The sequence below is a fragment of the Triturus cristatus genome, chromosome 11 (assembly GCF_964204655.1).
Source record: "Triturus cristatus chromosome 11, aTriCri1.1, whole genome shotgun sequence".
Classification (NCBI taxonomy): Eukaryota; Metazoa; Chordata; class Amphibia; order Caudata; family Salamandridae; genus Triturus; species Triturus cristatus.
In genome coordinates this window covers 16,232,903-16,246,890 of record NC_140594.1, presented here as the reverse complement: position 1 = coordinate 16,246,890, position 13,988 = coordinate 16,232,903, and the positions used below count along the sequence as shown (strand labels likewise).

The 13,988-nt window shown below is 45.9% G+C and overlaps 1 protein-coding gene and 1 long non-coding RNA gene across 2 annotated transcripts; both read left to right on the top strand.

The window, feature by feature from the left end:
• Nucleotides 1–1,629: 1,629 nt before the first annotated feature.
• LOC146783162 (uncharacterized) lies at nt 1,630–7,914 on the top strand. The gene is made up of 3 exons (XR_014970385.1): nt 1,630–1,654; nt 2,829–2,922; nt 7,681–7,914. It is a non-coding gene; the product is annotated as an uncharacterized LOC146783162 (long non-coding RNA).
• LOC146783163 (uncharacterized) lies at nt 3,408–6,412 on the top strand. The gene is made up of 2 exons (XM_085635047.1): nt 3,408–4,716; nt 6,384–6,412. Exons 1-2 carry the CDS (start codon nt 3,408–3,410, stop codon nt 6,410–6,412), a joined length of 1,338 nt encoding a protein of 445 aa, XP_085491173.1.
• Nucleotides 7,915–13,988: the final 6,074 nt, after the last annotated feature.

The window sequence follows — 13,988 nt, the reverse complement described above, 5'->3', positions numbered from 1 at the left end:
CTGCTGCTAAAGCGCCTTATCGCTGGTTTTGTGTTCTTATCGCCGATCTGTCTGGTCGTTGAGAATGTTGAGGAGTGGTGTGGTCGCGGCTTTTGGCACCGGAACGCCCACTCTGCATCTCACTAGCGATAGTTGCGGGGATCCTCTGTGGCGATGTTTTTTGTGGCTGCTATTGCGGGTAAACTGGTGCTGTGGGCTTTTAGCACCAGCTTGTGAATGGGGAGGTACATTTATCACAGCTTTGGGGATTTTGGGATACTGTTACCCTCCAAACTGTGAAGAATTAGTTTCAAGAACCTTGTTTGTCACTCAGAACTGGACATGCCATTTTCAGTTGATATCGTTCGCTCACATGCCATTCTGTTGTGGCGTACAGTGTGGACCAGTGCGGATACCCCTTTAAATCAAAAGGTGATCGAGGATTGCCTCAAACTGACAACATTTTGTGCCAAGAAACATTGCAGTCTGTGTCAAGAGAAGACTTATGTAAGATGTGTCTATCACTGTTTGAGGAAGCTCGGTTCCCAATGGAACTGACTAAACTAAGTCACTGGTCACTTTTTCCCTTCAAACTTATTTAAAGTTTGTTCATAACACGAACACAAATTTGTCCTGACATGCTTTAGATGGGATAATTTTCATTGCTTAGTTACCTTCCTGACTCCGAATGATTGGTCAAAAATCTTTTGAACTACCCACATGACAACACTTCATCTCAAAGCACTTTACACACCCAGGGACATATTTACAAGCCCTTATTACCACCACAGCGTCACTTTTCAGTACGTTGTGGTGGCAATAGGGGTTTTTCTTTATTTACAAGGCAGTATTAAGCCACTTAACGTGGCTTAATGCTGCCTTGTAAAAAGGCACCCTAACATGCGATACTTAGCATGAAAGGGGAGGGCAATGAGTGTTGTGATGGGCGTTCTGCAGCATCACCCATTGGTTTTGATGCTGCTCCAAATTTACAAGGGTGGGCTAAATATGGGGCAGTGACAAAATTAAGGCTAGGAAAACCTAGTATTACCCTGGCGAAACAAGGAGAAATGTTTAATTTCCCCTTGTTTTTGCTGTTTCCATTTGTGCTGCGTTGTGCAGCACAAATGGAAACAGCAAAACACTAATGATTGTTTGCGTGCAGGGAGGTGTCCCTTGCGCCACATAAACACTTATTTTAAAAAATGACTTTTTGCAACTTCTGCAGAGTTTTACAGTCCAGGAAAAAAATTGATTTTCTACAATGATTTTAAGATAGTGATAATTGTTACTGTTGATTGTTTTTACAATATGTGTACGTTCATGATTTCCGATGAAATCAAATAAAGTTGCTTTTGATTTGACTTGCCTTGACTCGGGCTGTGTTAATGCACTGCGCATGTCAGATTGGCTGTGCGTCTGCTGTGGCCACCCTGACATGCGCAGTTTTTGCTTCCATAATCAACGCTACGTGGGATCTGCAAGAGCTTTGACACAGCCCCACCAGTCTCCTACAGACCATTGTGTTTCCCTGAGCAAGCCAATCCTGGCCCTCCTCTTATGCTGCTTGCAATTGAAAGCAGCCCAGTAGCAGTGCTTGGATTGGCTGGGATGCTTTTACCCAGCATGCACATCTTTGCCTGGCGGCGCAAGTGTGCAGGATCAGTTCATCAAGGTAAGGCTAATTTTCTTTATGTTGATTTATTTTAGTTAAAGTTAAATTTGTATTGTAAAGGTGATCGGTGCACGTGCTATATAAATAAAATGTACCTACACATAGAATGTGCCCTGACTGCCACTGCAATACAAATGCAAGCATGTCCAAACTTTAGACAAGGATTGAACTTTTAGGTGCTGCACGTGCCTCACCAGTTTTAGAAGTCGCCACCCGCCTCTGTGTGACCAGTGGAGCAATACAAGTCTGCGGCAGCGGCTCTGTATCAGGGCCTCAGGCTGTAGCCCTTCTGCCTCCAGTGAGGCCTCCGCCTCACTTTTTAATTGAGTACTGTTCAGTGTTTGTCTTCATGAACACTGCCAGCGCAGCTCTGCCCTCTCTGCCTGGTCTCCAGGCTGGGGAGGGGGGGAGGGGAGGGCTGAGGCATGGTCCACTCACAGGGTGCTCTGAAAACACAGCACTCTGTAGCCGGAAGTCTAGATTGCACATGTCTGAGGGACTTCAACTATGGTCCCCTCACACAGGCACAAAACATACTGCACAAGCCTGAGGCAGCACAGTCCATCTGCTAACACGAGGCTGTCACTGAGCTCGACAGTGCATCATGGAGCCAGTGAAAGCCACGTAGAGGGCTGAGCTTCTATTGTTATCAAGAAGCTGGGGGAGGGATTGGGGTGGGTCTTACGATGGCCAAAGCTATGGAGGGGGGGTAGCATTTGACAGCCGCGCAGTCCATATTAGCCTCCCCCCTCCCAAACCATTCAGGCTGCTGGCACAGTAATGATCAAATCTCAGTTTGTCTAAACAAACAGCATTTGCATTATAATGTATGGAATCTAATACAAAAAGCTTCAAGTGAAGGTACAGGGTGGGGAGGGGTTGGCAGGGGATGTTTTCTGCAGCAACCCAAAATAACCATGCAGGAGCTCAGAAAATAATTAAGCAATAAAACGCCTTTACATTTTCTTTTTATATTGTCACATGTGCTGCACATTAAGACAAAGGTCAAATGTCAGGCTATTGTTTCTGGAAAATTGCTGCGTATACTTTTAACATGGGGACGGTGTTTACTTTTCTTTCTCTGTCTGCAAAGGAAGTTGATTTTGTAAAGTGAATTTTATGTCAAGACCGGAGGCTCCTATTATGCTTACTTTTCTTGCTTTATTCCCAATAGCAGCAAGATAAAACTACGACTCCCAGAAGGCTTGGAGAAAGAACTACCAGCTAATGGGAAACAAAGAAACAAATACTGACCAATCACAACCAAGGTAATAGTATAAGGTCTATCGTGACTGCGAACAGCCCTCTTTTCTTGCTGCTCGCAGTCAAGATAAGTACCTTTTCTGTTATTACCATTAATTGTGACTTAAGTTTTGAATTGTGCTTTGTTTATTTTATCACTAGGCTTTACAGCGTATATTCGCTGCTTCTGTTACCTCGCGCTCCTACGCGAGTTCATGCCTTCGGCTTTACCGTTCCCCCCCACGCGCTCTCCGCGCTTTCCCTGCCCCACACGCGCCTCTCTCACCGCTCGCTCTCTTCAACGGTGGCGCAGCGCTTTGGAACCTCTTCTCAGCTTGACGCAGCTGTTATCGGCTCACGCTTCGCTTCCTCAGTATTTGTGGTTTCCTGTTCCCTGGATTACACACCCCTAGAGGGAGGAGTTTTCCTCATTTTCACACGCCCATTATTCTTTCCTCACAATTAACCCTTTCTCTTCGGGTTTGTGCAGCTTTCTCTATATATTTTCACCATGCAAGTTTCAAATGAGCCAAATGATAATGAAGGTGATGAGTTTAAGGAGGATTTAAGTTCTTTTATTAATTCCTCTGTGGAATCTGCTGTTGAGGCTTCTATGAAGCGTTTTTTCAAGACTATGGAGAATTCTCTTTTGAGCTTAATGACCAAAGCAATGGCCCAATCTGCGGGGGATAGCAGAAAACTTACAGTGGTACACTCCAAGGTTTCTTCTTTGGCGTCAAAGGTGGTTGGTGAGTCTTCCTCACATATGACAGAGGACGTGGTTCCTCCCAGGCCTCCTATTCAGGAGGGGTTAAAAAGTCTAGCTGGCAAGCGTAAAGCCAAGTCCAACAACCTGGAGGTACCACAGAAATTGGTCATTTCTACAATTTACGATACAGATGACGATATGGGTGACGCCAATGACCTTGATGATGTTTTTGACATAGTAAACCCATCGTCCCCTCCTAAGAAATTAAAATTGGATGCTTTTGCATCGGAGCAGGTGCTTGACCCAGAGGGTACGCCCCTTTTTGACCCTGCTTCTATCAGACACCCCAATTCTACCGAATGGTTCCCTATTGATCACGTGGGAGAGTATATCACCTCCAGACTTCGTCTGCCTTTAGACAAAACTGTAAGAGCTAAATTAAAGTCCGAGTGTCCGAAGCCCTCTCTCCCTTCTCATATAACTTCTACCCCTGCTATCAATCAGCCTCTCCTCACTTTCTTCTCAAAGTTTGGCAAGGACCCACGCAAAGGGGTGGACAAGGCTTGGTCTTCCTGCCAAGACAAACTGCTTGATTTAGTGGGACCGTTGGCCCGCATTTTCGATTTGGCTGAATCAGCTCGCCTGGATGGCTCAGAACTTAATCCAGAAGACATTTCACTGTGGGTCCAACGCGCTTTTTGTCTCTTGGGCAACACTAATGCGGCCTTAACTCATGAGCGCCGCAAGGGCCTCTTAATCAAATTAGATCCCAAGCTGGCCAACCTTGCCCCCCTTGATCCCGGCGTCAAGGCCGATGGTCTTCTCTTTGGAGATTCGTTAGTGAGAGATTTAAGTCGGTTCGTCACCACCTTCGCCTCCTTGGATAAGGCGCAACAGTCCATCAAAAAGGTCTTCCCGTCTCGGGTTTTTGGCAGGGCCGGAAGAGGCAGGAGCCGCTCTACCGGCCGTGGATTCCAGTCCCAAGGCTCCCGTGGTGCCTTCAACTCCAACCAACAGGATTTCAAGCCCCAATTTTACCCCCAAAGAGGTCGGGGCTACAGAGGCAGGGGCCAACGTGGTTTCCGCCACAACAACAACAACTCTCAACAAGGTGAGTACAGTTATTCCTGTTGGGGGTCGTTTAGCTCTTTTCCTTCACAGGTGGCAGACTCTCACGGCAGATCCATGGGTTCTCGACACCGTCCAAGATTATCGTATCGAGCTTTACGCTCCTCCTTTTCAACACGTCCTTCCTGCCCCTCTAGTGTTCTCAACAGAAATGTCCCTCCTGGTCTCCTCGGAAATCCAGGCCCTTCTCTCCAAAAGAGCTATTCTCGTTTCCCCCTTCGATCCCTCAGGTTTCCTCAGCACCCTTTTTCTTGTTCAAAAGAAGAACAAAAAGATGAGACCGGTGATCAATCTCAGATTTTTCAATCAGTTTGTGGTTTATCGCCACTTCAAAATGGAAACAATTCTTCATTTACGAGACACCTTGCGTCAAAACGATTGGATGGTCCGCATCGATCTCCAAGACGCGTATCTTTCTATTCCTATTCACGAATCCCACACGAAATTCCTCCAATTTCAATGGCAAAACGTCACTTATCGTTTTCGATCTCTGCCCTTCGGTCTTTCTTCAGCACCCTGGTGCTTCACAAAGGTAATGAGACCCGTTGCGGCTTATCTAAGATCTCTGGGGATCAGACTCATCATCTATCTCGACGACATTCTTCTCATGAACCTAGACAAACTGGCATTATTGAGCGATCTCAACACTACCCGCTCTCTTCTGTTGGAATTAGGCTTTCTCCTCAATTTAGAAAAGTCCTCCCTCATCCCGTCTCAGAGTATGGAGTTTCTGGGGTTCCGCATAGACTCTCCCTTGGCTTCTCTGTTTCTTCCACAGTCCAAGATCTCCACGATTCAAACGGAGATTTCCCAGGTTCTGCGCCGTCCTCTCATTTCTCTCAGGACCCTTGCGAGAATAGTCGGCCTTCTATCGGCTTCCATTCAGGCTATCTTCCCAGGTCCCCTTCATTACCGCGCTCTTCAACGCCTAAAGATCAGGCATCTTCGACAAGGTCTCGCGTATTCCGATCACATAGAATTAGATCTCGAATCTCACCTGGAACTGCAATGGTGGTTAAACCATTTGGAGGCCTGGAACGGTCGAACCATTTTCGCTTCCGCCCCAGATCTTGTATTAGAATCCGATGCAAGCCTGACGGGTTGGGGCGCCCGTTGTGGACCAATATCGACTGGCGGTACATGGTCAAAAGAGGAGTCCAAATTGCACATCAACTGTTTAGAGATGCTTGCAGGCTCCTTTGCAATCCAGAGTCTGGCAAAAGACAAAGTAAGTTGTACCATCCTTCTTCGCATGGACAATGTTTCTGCGGTTCGCTATATAAACCATCTCGGTGGCACAAAATCGAAAGCTCTAGCAGATCTAGCAAAAAGTCTTTGGGAATTTTGCCTTTCCAACAAACTATCGCTCTCTGCGGAATACCTCCCAGGAGACCTCAACGCTGTGGCCGATTGGCATTCTCGCTTCCTCCGGGATTCCAGCGATTGGAAGCTTCTTCCCTCCGTGTTTCTCTCCCTCTCTCAGTTGTGGGGTCCTTTCTCAATAGACCTCTTTGCTTCCCGACTCAATTCCCAGTTGCCTCATTTCTTCAGCTGGCGTCCGGATCCTTTGGCTCTGGCGACCGACGCCTTCCTCCAAGATTGGTCCCTTCACCTCAATTATGCCTTTCCTCCTTTTCTGTTGATCAACAGAGTCCTATCGCAAGTGCGTCGCCAAATGACGTCTCTGGTGATAGTAGCTCCCTTTTGGCAGTCCCAGATTTGGTTCCCATCACTCCTGGAATTGGCGGTAGACTTTCCCGTCCTTCTTTCTCCTTTCCCCAATCTTCTCTCGGACCCTCAGGGCAACCCCCATCCTTTAGTGGTCGACCAGTCTCTGACGTTGTCCGCCTGGAAAATCTCCAGCCTTCCTCTTCTGATTTCGTCATTTCACAGGAAGCTTCAGTCTTTATTAGTCGGGCATGGGCCCCAGGCACCTCCAAGGCTTACAAGTCCGCCTGGTCTCTTTGGTCAAGCTGGTGTCTACAAAAATCTGTCGATCCCGTTTCAGCCTCTTTAAACTTTATGGTTAATTTCTTAGCCTCTGAGGCTAGCTCCGGCAAATCCTATCGTACCATCAACCTATACAGATCTGCCATTTCTCTCAATCATGCCCACATTGATGGAAAACCTGCGGGGGCTCATCCCTTGGTATGCAGATTGCTAAGAGGAATTCGTTTTTCGAAACCGCCTTTGGCTAAGTATTCTAGTTTATGGGATGTCAATTTGGTTTTGCAGTTGTTTTCTGACTGGCCTGACAATTCTGCTCTTTCTTTGAAAATGATTTCAGCTAAACTTACTATGTTATTATGTTTAATTTCCATTAAACGAGTATCTGATGTGAAAGCCTTAGATGTTTCTTCTAGACAGTTTACTCCTACCGGTGTGATGTTTCATATTCACAAACGTACCAAGACCAATTTACATTCTGTGTTCTATCCCTATTTTCCCTCCAATCCCAAACTGTGTGTAGGTCAATGTTTAAAAGTTTATGAAAATAAGACCTCTGCTCTCAGGACTTCCTCCAGCTCCCAACTCCTGATTTCTTTTCGTAAACCCTTTCATCCTGTTTCTGCTGCTACTTTGGCCCGTTGGGTTCGTTGGGTCATGTCCCTGGCCGGTATTGACGTCTCCGTTTTCGGGGCTCATTCCACTAGAGGAGCCATGGCTTCTAAAGCCTTTTGGGCTGGCTCCCGTCTGGAGGATATCCTGAAGTCAGCAGATTGGTCTAATGATACAGTGTTCCGTACATTTTATTGCAAACCTGTTCTTACTGCTTCTTCTTTGGTGGTTGATATGCTTTAAACAAGCATAATAGGAGCCTCCGGTCTTGACATAAAATGTAGATTTTCCTAATAGATTATGACGGAAAGTCTTAATTTTATTAAAGACACGGAGGCGAGTATTATCCCGCCACAACACTTCTAACTGGTGTTCTCCCTCCCCACAGGAACTCCTGCGCTGCCACCGGCATCATCCTGAGGTCATCATGAATTCTACCACGATCGTTCCTTCTGTGACGTCACCTTCCGTCCTTGGATTTGACCTTCTCTCCGAGTCTCCTCTGGTGGTCTTCGGAAAAGAACTTTTTACGTGGACTTTGACTTTATGCATTTTGTTCTCTGTTTCTCCTTTATTTTTGCATTCTCTGTAATTGCTCGCATAAGAAAAGAGGGCTGTTCGCAGTCACGATAGACCTTATACTATTACCTTGGTTGTGATTGGTCAGTATTTGTTTCTTTGTTTCCCATTGGCTGGTAGTTCTTTCTCCAAGCCTTCTGGGAGTCGTAGTTTTATCTTGCTGCTATTGGGAATAAAGCAAGAAAAGTAAGCATAATACTCGCCTCCGTGTCTTTAATAAAATTAAGACTTTCCGTCATAATCTATTAGGAAAATCTACATTATGTGACAATTTTTCTAGGGTCCAAGGAGTGTGGAAAAAAGAGTGTAGACAGTTAAATACCTGTAAATAAGCTGTACAAATATGTCAAAATATTCTCTCCTGGTCCCCCTGAGGGGTAACAGAGGGGACAAAACTTGGCACCCTGTTCTTCCCACTCGACGATTGAGTTTCCGCTACCTGGGGATCCCCATAAACTGTGAACCAGAATCGGCCTAGAGCCTCAATGTTCGCCCACTCACTCATGCCATCCAAGTGGGTATGGACCGGTGGACCAAACTGCGTCTCAAACTGCTGGGAGGGCGGCCTTATATAAGATGATGATTCTCCTGCGCCTGTTGTATGTCCTCCAGAACTGCCCCTTCTCTATCCCAAACTCCTGGCTCGCAACTATCCCCCTTCTAGGCTCATACATCCTTATGGACCAACAAGCCCCCAAGAATTTTCTTCGGTTTAAGTGTCAGGTCCACATTGGAAGGAGGCCTGGCCATGGCTGACATCCGTCTCTATAATTGGACTGCGCGCATATGTGTGGTGAACATCTGGATATATGGTGGATGGGAGGATCCTGCCTTTAAGGGGGAAGTTTCTCTAATCGGCCTGGATAATATTGTTGGTAAACTATATGGGCCACCCATCCCCCAGGCTCTTCCAGAGATCAGCAGGGTAGCATTCCAGGCCTGGCGGTCAGCATTGCGGTGGTCTGGGTGGGAACACAAAGTGACAATGGAAACCCCTCTGGACTGGAAGATGGCTGGACCAAGTGGCTCAACTTAAAGGTTTTCAGGGATTGGACCCGATAGGGGTGTCGAGACAGGGATGTTAGGGAGGGCGGCCACATGAAATCTTTCCTCCTGCGTCAATCAGAAGTCTCCCTCCATAAATCCCAATTTCACCGCCATGTCCTGCGTAGACATTCACTGTTGTGGTATGAAAATGCACTCACCACACCTGCGGATTACAAGCCCCTAGAGGCAAGAATACTTATGGGCTGGCTGGATGAAGGAGGCATTTCCCAGGTACATAGGACCCTAGTTAATCACTCCCCATGTAGGTTATTGAACCTTAAGGCACGGTGGGAGGGAGGGTTGGGCCCCCTGGAAGAGGCAGAATGGTGAGAAGCAAGCATGACATCTCGCACCCTGGTCATATTCGCCCGTTTGCGCCTTATTCAACTTCAAATCAAGTCAAATTTGCTTTTTTTAGGTTTGTATAAGAAAAAAAAGAACATGTGAGAAAACAGAGCATTGGATAAAATATAAATACAAAAAATACAAATAAAATATGACATAAAATACCATCCAACTTAATTTTCTCCATTGCACAAACTTTACACCTCAAAGACTGTGGAAAGCCGGGGAATCCCTGGATCCACCTGTAAGGATACTTGGGATGCTCTCTGAGGTCCTAGGTGAGAAGATTGAGGCATCTCCTTAGGTCGCCTGCTTGGGATTCTGGAGGACCTGTAAACCTTGAGGGGTGATAGAATTGTGGTGGGACAGGGAACATTTCATACGTTAAGCTTTGCACATATTTTCGTGTGCTTCAATGTTGGATTAGTTTCTCTGAAACTAAACATGTTTACACATCTAGCTTTGTACAACATTATCACAATGCTCTGAGCATCATGTACAAGTTCTCAATTCACACGATGTACAAATGTCCTCTGTATCTTCATCCAGGGGGCGACAGGACTATCTACATATCCATGAAATCACTGATCTATACACACAACGCAAGGCTGCTTTCTATTATAAAAGTTGAGCATCCCAATAGATTAGGGGAGGAGGCACTTCGGTTGACACCGAGGGTTACTGCATGCTAAGACTTCACAACTCGGCGGTCTGACAGAGCGTGTGGGGTGTCCAGTTCAAAAAAAAGATGGGGTCCTTCATTCTCTCCCATCTGATAATGGGGTTTGATCCTCCATTGAGGGGATTCTTGGCTCCACAACTACACACTTTCTAGGTAGACTTAGAGTAGGGTTTGCAGAGAAGGAGTACGCTTGATTACTGCCTTGTTTTATATGTCTGCATTTATACACTTTTTTCGCACCATGGTAGAATAATATCTATGATTTACGTTTTTTGTGCTTGTAATCCCGTTTATCTGCTTCTGTCTATTAATCATTGGAGCACACGTGTTTTTTATAGAAGAATAACGTTGGTTCAATAAATATATTGAAAATGTCCCACTGTGTATTCTCTGTATACTTCTCTGAGAATAAGTAAGTGGGGGGGGGGGGCGCAGCACCGCTGTGCTCGTGACGAGCTCAGCTCGTTATGACTCACAGTGGAGCTATGCGCATGACGAGCTCAGCTCGTCACGACCCCGCCCACTGATTAATTTTCCCGCACAGGCAAGGAATTAACCGTGCGTGGGCAGGCCGCGGCAGTTATGACGAGCTCAGCTCATCATGAGCACAGCTCCACTGTGACTCATGACGAGCTAAGCTCGTCATGAGCACACAACGAGTTAAGAGCATCCTACAAGTTGCAGCACATTTCATCCAGGGCCTGAAAATATGATCACATCACCTCAATACTGATGAAACTCCACTGGCTCCCCTTGCCAAAACTCACCATCTTCAAAAGCAGCTACATAACTTGCAAAGCCATCACAATTAGCACCCTCATTTATCTTACAGACAAGCTCAACATCTCCAGTGGTTCTCAATTTGCCCATTACTAGGACACCATCAGGCTGTAAACTAAGAAGTGTTAAAGAAACAAGAGCAAGCCATTTCTATCTATGAAGCCAGGATCAGGACCCTATTGCTGCTACAAGCTACTGCTACAGTGTGCTATGCACTACAGCAAAGCAAAAAACAAAATCAAACTCAGGACTCAAGGGTAGCATTTTCCTCACATGCCGATTTAGTTTTTTGGAAGAAAAATGTTCCGGTCTTTTCACCAAATATATATATTTTTTAGGGACTGTAGATGACCCGTTAAAGTTGACTGCACTATGAAGGAAGCGCTTTTGGCATTAACAGATCATCCTCTGCCCTACAGTGGTTAAAACCCTCCAAAGCCATGTTTTTTTATATATTGCATGTACAAAATTGTTAATACCTTTTAACAATTCAATAGAAGCACTTCATTCATTCCTCACATAGACCCCAGTCAATCATAAGTCACATGTTCCATAAAACTCAAACGTCAATGTTCCTACAAACACATCGCCCCACTATCATGAAAATTATACATTGGTCATCCCTTCCACAAAATAGGTCACAGCCTCTGGCCAAGCCCGGCATCCAGCCTTCTTGAGTCTCCAGCCCCCTGTTTGCGTACAGCCAAAGGCTCCCCCACAGCGGTGTATTGATTGCACCCTCACTGTGCACAACCTATATCCTGTACGACAGCAGTTGGTCGCAGTACTGCAGTACTAGTACAGCGATACCACAGGGGTAGCCTTGCCAGGTATCTGGTGCGGCGGTACTCGCAACCTGAAATTATTTTTATTTCTAGTTTGTGACTTAAGGAGGGGCCAAGGTGTGTCCATCCTGTTCACTTACTTGCCATTTTAAAAACAAATTAAGATTCAGGCCCAATGACATATCAAATGATGTCATTTGAGATGTTATCAGTGATGTCATCAATGATGTCACTTATCATGCCCACCCACTCCCACACTGCTCACCCAAGCTCTGCTTACCTGCAAACCATCTGTGGCTGCACATCTGGCTACCAGCGACCCTTATGTGTTTGCCTGGAGTGTACCGACGCTGAAGACACTGAGGGGCTTCTCGGCCTCACAGACTTACAAATACCCCCCCCCCCCCCACACTCATGCCCGGAGTCAAGGCGCCCCCTCTGCATGGGTCTCATATGGGTCCCAGTCTGAGGCTAAACCCTCTCTGAAGGAGAGAGCTCCTTTAAGGGCCCTTCATAGTACATCTTTTTACTGCTGAGGTGTCAATTTAATGAGCTGCCTGCTGAATCCCTCTTCATTTCATTTCAGGTTATTCCTCCTGATTTATCAGCGCCAGCAGTCTTTTACTGCTAATAGGCTCAGTGTCAGCTGATGATAAAAGGGCGCCATTTCACAGCTACCCTCCCTCCCTCCCTCCCTCCCTCCTGGAAGATGCCTTTTTGTTTCGGCAAAAGATTCTCTGATTTTGTTTCTAACCAGAAGCTGCGCTGATGTTCCAGCTGTGACCATGCATTGATGGGGAGCTTTGGAGTTTCCACCGCTTGCCTCTCTTCATTGCTGGGGCCTCTCACTGGCTCATGGATCCTGCACACAGTTGACCGGGTCGCATAAAATATTTTTGGAAGCATTATTAGATGTCTCAGCTGGAAATAGCGCAGAGTTTGATGCAAAAACATTTTACTTTTGCATCACATAATAATGTATACATGGCTATAACAGCTGCAAACCTCCCTTTGAGCTAACTAAAATTATTTAATGGAAACTGTGAAACCATAGCATATCAGTGACCGTTATAATGTGAGTAGTCACTTTTCCATCATAAAACAAGCATTGCAAAGTCCAGAGAGCCTTGTCTCTGACACCGGGTGCAAAACTCTTGACGCTGCCTAAGTTTTTACCTCTGAAAATATGTGTGTATGCACAGCTGGCATCTTGATAGGGATTTTTTTAAAAATCCATTACACAATGGCCAGTGTGCAGGCGTGTGCATTGATGGCTGCCATCTTGTAATGGGTTTTCTTAAGAATTTGGAAAACCATTACACGATGCGCACCGTGTATGCATGCATTGATGGCTGCGATGTTTAATAGATTATTTTACGTGACTTGACACGAGGGCCAGGGTGCATTCTTGCATGCAGGGTGGGCAGTTTGCATTAAAAAAAACATAATAAAATTAATTCCAAGATGGCCGCGGTGCAAAAAAGCATGCATGCAAGACACCCATTTTCAGCAATTTTTTCTTTATTCCAAGCGATGCTATTGGCTTTGCCGCTGGTTGTGACAAAATTTAACAAGCATTGTCAAAGCCAAAAGTACAATCACTTCCGGCGTCAGGTAACAGGTGGCAGTGAATGTCAGAGGGGTCACATCCTGCATAGGGGAGAACAGAGACAAGATGGGCAGAATGAAATGGTAAACAGTGAAGAGATTACCACAGGAAACTATGTAAAGCTCCATCTAATCTTCCCTGAAATGATATGGTATAATGACAACACACCCAGCCAATGGCAACTCCTAAAAAAATGCACCCCTGTCTGACTCCACAATTTATCATAAAGGGCTATGTTAATTGTCACTCCGCTTCCCACCTAACTTGGGCCTCATTTGCCGAGTCAAGCCGGATCAAAATATCCAATACATTTGGTGGGATCCTACCCCCACCTTCCAAAGTTTGCAACGAGGGGCCAGGTCAAAATCTGTATGCAGGGCCACAAAAAATATATGCAACTTCCCCCTTTCAAAAAAAGTTTTTCCCAAAATGATAGAGGAAACAAAAAACCCGGTCCAAAGTACTAAGGGGCATATTTACAAGGCGGCGATAGAAAATTATCGCCGCTTTTGCGGCCGTTTTCGCCCAAAAAGCAGCGATAATTTTATCGCCTAATTAGCAAGGTCACGCTAACGCGTGAAACCTTGCATTAGCGCACGTATTCTTAACGCCCAGCTTTGCATCTCTAATGAGATGCAAAGTGGAGGTTCCTGACCTGACATGACAGGAGAACTGTCGCTAAGCGACATTTCTCCTATCATCAAGCCCCATGCTATAAAGCATAGCGGCAGGAAAAGTAGCGATAACCCCTGTTATCGCTACTTTCCTTACGCCTGCTTCAGGACTAACTTAGCCATGATATCCTATGGAAGGTGGATATCATGGCTAAGTATGTGAGTCCCTATCAACAAGCTAACGCCACATTTCGT